The sequence below is a fragment of the Martes martes genome (assembly GCF_963455335.1).
Source record: "Martes martes genome assembly, chromosome: 12".
Taxonomy (NCBI): Eukaryota; Metazoa; Chordata; class Mammalia; order Carnivora; family Mustelidae; genus Martes; species Martes martes.
Genome location: NC_137900.1, coordinates 69,857,041 through 69,863,729, shown reverse-complemented (window position 1 = coordinate 69,863,729; position 6,689 = coordinate 69,857,041). Strand labels below are relative to the sequence as shown.

Sequence of the window (6,689 nt, the reverse complement as noted above, 5' to 3'; positions counted from 1 at the left end):
GAAAATATTAAAGTCTATGAATAGCTCATATTTTTACCTAACAGATGGTTGGGAATGAAACAAGTAAAGTAAGTTTTGTGAAATCACAACCTTTTCAAAATCATGTCAAAAGCATGATCTTGCTTGAATGATTTGTTAACAAGTGCTACAGAGGTCAGTGAAAATATTCTCACAATGGCTGGAAATTAAAGCATCACACAAGCACAAGCTTCCTTTTCATTTCAAATACGAAAATAGAAAATTACAGAAATTTGCATATCTCGGACAAAGCAAGAAAGCAGCTCTCATTCTTAGAGAATGATGCTCTGTACTCTAAATTAATTCCATATGGGGCTGCTTGTAAAATGAAATCTGCTTGCATCCTTTCTTGATGCCACCTAAAGTATGATCACTTAAATATTAACTGCAACTCTACAGTCTTAAAAGCAGCACGAACATACAAGCTTAACTGCTGATTACAGGAACGGGTTATTCTTTTTTCACTGGTATATCCTTCATTAGCTTTGCCCGATGAACCCATCTTCCAGTCCAAACGTTATCTAACATTTTGAAAGAATATCATATTCTGTAAGAGCTTTGAAGGGTAAGGGTGCTTCCCTCAAAGGAAAATTGAGGTGCTTACCAAAGGGAAGGGAAAGAGAGACAGGCATGATGTCAGTCATCTCTGCTTCTCCGCTCAAACCTAGCACTGTACCTGGGACAGTGTACAGGGACTCCTTAACAAAAGTGAAATGAGAGAACTAAATCACGTGGCTCCAAAGTTAGGACTCTTCCTGCATCTTCAGACTTGACATATATCTTCGGCCCTACTTACGTCTGACAAAGAGAGATTTATCTTCTGAAACAGTTACCCATCTTTGTGTCAGAAGGGGAATGCTACCATTTCAACTTACTGTCTCAGTATAACTGGATAACCTCATCCCACTCAGAAATAGGCCAGACTCCGTTGGGCTGCACATTGGGGGGAGAGCGCTTCCAGTCCCATGTCTTCACAGGAATCTTCCAGGTCTTACCATAGTTGGCTTCAATGTATTCAATAGTTTCACAGGGCACATGAATCTTCATGTCTACAAACTCGGTCCAGCACAGTGTAAACTTGGGAAACAGGTATCTGTGGCAAAACAGAGGCAATGGGGAGAGGAGTTAGGCTCAACAGTACAAGTTTGCTCTAAAGAACCCTGCTGCTAGTGCATCTGGGCCCAAGGAAAGTCCTCTCCCACCAGATAGCTTTGGGAAGAGATACAGTGGACATTCTGTGTTTCTGACTGTTCAGAATCCCCTTCCTCTTATAATGTTAACAGCATCCCCACCCCCAATCCCCAGAGATGGGTAAAAAAAAAACCCCAGGCCTAACCAGTACATTATAGTGATTGGATCAGGGACAGGAATATACACACATTAGGCAAATAAAAGTCAGCTTTGGGATTTCCGCTGAAACCACAGAAGAAAGAGGCATTCTTTTTGCGGAGGTTTCTAAGCTGGTGGGATGGGAGCTGAGCATCTGTTATCTAACAGCAGGGAGAGACTGTCTGAGAATGAAGTCAAAGCCAAAAGCGCCCAAAAGGTGGAGGAAAATGTTACAGCTCAGAAAACTGTAGGAAAGGACTTGCATTTGGCTGTGGCCATTCCTTAAACATCTCAGGTAAACCAATGAATATATATAATTCTTTTTTTTATACATTTCTAATACTTGTGATTCTTCCTACACAGAGGGAGGCACATGTAGCAGTGTGAAAGGAAACAACTCTTCTAGTCTGCCAGAGAACCTGAATCAACTCTGGCAATACAGGACATTCTCCAACAACAGCATCACATATGCCTGTGCCTTTGAGGCAGGTCTTAGTAACTCCTGTGTCCCAGGTTTCACTGTGCTTTTAGATGGCTTTTGATAACCTACTTAGCTTAGATAGCTAAAGAAGAAACTCCCCGGGTCAGCCAGGGTATTTTTCAAACTCCTTTCCTAACTCAGACTGCAGTGAAAATTTTTTATGATATGTGAACATGGTAGGATGCACTAAGATGGGTTTTTGAGGAAAGCTTCACCCCCCCTGCCCCCTCCTCAAATGCAGGAATAGAAGTCTAATGTCTAGATGTCCTGATGTCCCTTAAAGACAGCTATACTAACCATATTCCTCCTGCTCTATTATTTTACCCACCTGCCCTTTTAAAATCTCTGTTCTCAGCCACAAACTTACTTTCTTATTTTTAACAGTTCACACATCATTAAATCCCCATTAAATTCAAACTGCTACTGAAAGACTCTACAGAACACTAAAATAAGCAGCATATGTGTGAGGTGAATCTTTTCTTTCATAACCTGGACTTCCCAGGGAAGACAGCAAGTATGACTCCAAGATGCATTCCCAGACCTCTGTCCCTCCCATGAACCTACCTGTAGTTCCTGGCTTTCTTTCGTCTCAAATGCTAAAGAATCTCTACACCAGCTCAGGCAATGTTAGTTACAATGAATTTTACTCTATGTCTAGTGGAACTATTTTAACTAGCAGCTAAGTTTAGGAAATTAAGCCAAAACATGTTTCTTAAAGGTACTCTAGATCAGTGAATTAAACTCAATATATCATAAAGGAAAGCTAAAACAAACAGTTTCGTTAGTTTTAAGTTTATATTATAGCCCGATATTCTGTGTTGGTGTTTTCTAAGAAATGTTTCTTCTCTTCATGACATGAAAAGAACTTTCAGTAATGAGATTTGAAGTGACAATAGCAGAGATCACAGAAATTTAAATTATCAGAGGATTAAAGAAAAAAGAAACAGGAAAGAGCCAGATGTCAAAGCATAATCATATTGTGGAAATGGGATCTAGCTGGGATGTTCTCCAAGGAAAGGTCAGTTCTCATAATATTCTGCTTTTAAATATCATGTTTTACCACCAGATGAACATAAAGCCATACATGAAAACGAGAGGCTGAACAAATTAAAAAGAAAGCAACAAGTCCCTTCTACCCAAACCAATGGGTGCTGGCAGTTAATAGACAATCCCAGCTGGCTTCTGTGAAAAGACGGCCACAGCAAATCTCATAGCTGAGGAAGAAATAAGATACAGCAGAGCTCCACCATCTGCTGGTCCCAATTTTATTCTGCACACTCATATTCATGGAATTGCTTATTTTGTCATCAGACCAGCCATCCATCATGGGCCTCCACCCTCTCCTATCAGATACTGGTCAAAAGAATGTTCACCTGTCCCATCCTACCAAGTTGACATACTCTAGTTGAAATGAGGCAGAAATTATGACCTATCTCCAAAACACAGGGCAGGAAACTCGTCTCTTAAATATTAGCCCCTACAGTCCATCAAAGAGGTGAAAGAAAGAAAAATCAGAGGTCCAGGATAGATACGGTAAATGAGAATACTACAAATTTTAATGAAAGTAGTATTTAAAACAATGAAATGTTCAAATGAATAAAACCAAAACATTAAAAATAAACAGTGTGAAAAATAATTCAAAGAAAATTTAACTTCAATGTTCATTTGTGTTCCTAAATGGAAACATCCCTAAATCACTGTGGTTTTCTTTTCACTAAAAAATTTTCAATTCAATCAGCAAAAAGAATATTCCAGCTTCCTAGGAGAAGAAGAAAGATAAACCATAAAATGTGAAAGCTGATTGTTAAATAGGATAGAGGAGAGGCAGAGAGGGGGTGGGTGGCACAGAACACCACATACCATGTACTCTGTCCAGGTTACCAGTAAACAATGACTAAGACTAGAACACACCATGGGTCTGCGACATTACCTTAGCTTTTGGAGCTAAGGTTAAGTTTGGGTAAGCAGTGTGTACTTTAGAGCTCTGGGACAGGATCCAAAATGTGAACAGATTTAAATTCTGACTAAGGCAACCCTTGTAAGCTCAAGGGATCTTTTCACACACATACAAATCTTTCCATTCACATTTTCTATTTCATAGCATGTTTACTTCATTTTATCTCTGCATGAAAGATTAGAATTAAGAGTTGGTTGGAGCTTAAAAAAAAAAAAAAAAGAGTTGGAGTAAACTATTTCATTTTTTTCCTTACAAAATGCCTTGTAATCTGTAAAATTACTTACCGGTGGTTAGATAAAGTAATCTCATCAGTTTAATTGTATATCCCATGAGCATAATTGCTAAATGGAAAACACTGTTTTTATTATTACTAGTTAGCTAGACTAAGTGAAAGAGAGGCACCATCATTTACAACTGAATTTGACCTTTTTAAACATAAGTTGCATTAAACTCTGGAATTGGAACAGCAGAGCCATGTTTTCAAACAAGAATTTCCTGCAAAACAACACAAATGGTTTATTCTCATTACCAATCCTTAATTTCTTTTTCTTGTGCTATTCCAGTGCCTAAGCCCTCTAGCATTCTGCTTAATAGAGGCAGGCAGAGCACACATTTTTTTTTTTTTTTCTGATTCCAAATCCATTTTACTCCAAGCTTGCTAAAAGGCCTTTCCCCTACTTTCGGTTAATTATGAAATTTATCAAAAGTTTTTAATGTCATCAAATGATAATGGAGGGTTTTTTCTCTTCGATCTTTTAAACATTAATGCTGAAAATTACACTAATACACAAGAACTACAAAATTTGATAGAATACATGATCAAGTTTTGTAAATGTTCTATTTATAGCAGACAAGAAAGTATATTCAGCATTTATTGGGTGAAGATTTTTCTATATATCCAATAAATCAAGCTTGTTGATTTTCTTCATGTTTTCAATAGGTTACTAATTTCTTCTTTGCCTGAATCAGCAGTTTTTTAAATAAAAATATTTCAGAATCTCCCACCATAATCGTGGGCATATTAAATATTCATTAGAATTTCATCAGATTTTGATTTACATACTTGAAGACCATATTTTTTTTTTTAAGATTTTACTTATTTACATTGAGAAAGAGAGAGAGAGAGAGCGAGCTAGCAAGTGGAGAGGCAGAGCGAACAACAGAATCTCAAGCAGGCTCCATGCTGAGCACAACTCTGAGATTATGACCTAAGCCGAAATCAAGAGTCAGACACTTAACTACTGAGCTATGCAGGTGCCCCTGAAGACCATGTTATTAAAATCACACAATATTTCTTTGGAAAATTATGTTGTGGGCCTTTCAATCCTTTAATATTTTCCCCCTAAAATTCTATTTTGCCTGATACTAACATTACAGCAGCAGTTTTCTTTAGTTAATAATATTGGGGCATATCTTTTTCCATCCCTATAATTTTCAACATTTCTGTGTGATTTTGCTTAAGGTGTGCCTCTTGCCAAGCGTTAATATAGCTATGTTCTGTTTTTCTATCTCATTTTAATCTTCATCTTTACATGAGTTAGCTTAATCTGTTAATATTTCCTGTAATTAATTTTATATTTAGACATATTTTGAATTCTAGAGCCAGACTGCCTGGGCTCAAATCCTGGCTCCACTTCTTACCAGGTATAATACATTAGTCAATCTCTTTGTGCCTTAACTTCTTCATTTCATTTATAAAATGAGGGTACTGGGGCGCCTGGGTGGCTCAGTGGGTTAAAGCCTCTGCCTTCGGCTCAGATCACGATCCCAGAGTCCTGGGATCGAGCCCCACATCAGGTTCTCTGCTCCACAGGGAGCCTGCTTCCTCCACTCTCTCTGCCTGCCTCTCTGCCTACTTGTGATCTCTATCTGTCAAATAAATAAATAAAATCTTAAAAAAAAATGAGGGTACTAACCTTAGAGAGATGTTAGCATAGAATAAATAAAGTACTTAGAATAGTGTCTAGCACATACACAGTAAGTGGTATTACAGTGTTGACTGTTGTCACAATTATCTTTGCATGTTTTCAGTTTGCCATAACTTTTCTTTGTCCTACCTTTCCTAATTTCATTTAATTGACAAAGGTTTATTAAATTCTCATTTGTTCTGCTTATTTGGAAGTTAATTTTTTAACAATTTTATTTTTTTTAAATAAATTAATTTCTGCACCTGGGCACCTGGGTGGCTCAGATGGTTAAACGTCTACCTTCAGCTCAGGTCATGATCCCAGAGTCCTGGGATCAAGTACCACATCAAGCTCCCTGCTTAGCATGGATCCTGCTTCTTCCTCTGCTTCTCTCTCTTTCTCTGTCTCTCATGAATAATAAATAAAATCTTAAAATAAAATAATTTCTACACCCAACATGGGGCTTGAACTTACAACCCCAAGATCAAGAGTCACACACTCTATCAAATGTGCCAGCCAGGCACCCATATTCATAAGTTTTACATAATATTTCTATCTAGCAGTAGCTACTATTTATAATAGCTACTATTGTTTTTAAAGATTTTATTTATTTATTTGACAAAGAGAGAGAGATACCAAGTAGGCAGAGAGGCAGGCAGAGGGGTGGGGGAAGCAGGTTCCCTGCTGAGCAGAGACACCCCCCCCCATGCGGGGCTCAATCCCAGGACCCTGAGATCATGACCTGAGCCAAAGGCAGAGGCTCAACCCACTGGGCCACCCAGGCACCCGCTGTCTATTTTTTTTTTTTTTTTTTTTGCAGTAGGGATCCTTTTATTTATTTATTTATTTGACAGAGAAATCATAAGTAGGAAGAGAGGCAGGCAGAGAGAGAGGAGGAAGCAGGTTCCCTGTTGAGCAGAGAGCCCGATGCAGGGCTTGATCCCAGGACCCTGGGACCATGACCTGAGCCAAAGGCAGAGGCTTTAACCCGCTGAGC

The 6,689-nt window shown here is 38.4% G+C and overlaps 1 protein-coding gene across 1 annotated transcript in view; it reads right to left on the bottom strand.

Annotated features, from left to right (window-relative positions):
• Nucleotides 1-480: 480 nt before the first annotated feature.
• Nucleotides 481-6,689, bottom strand: part of FKTN (fukutin) — a 67,968-nt gene continuing 61,759 nt past the window's right edge. The window contains exon 10 of the mRNA XM_080819332.1: nucleotides 481-1,111. Within this exon, the coding sequence (XP_080675458.1) occupies nucleotides 898-1,111 (214 nt within the window). The 3' untranslated portion in view covers nucleotides 481-897. The remainder of the gene's footprint in view (nucleotides 1,112-6,689) is intronic.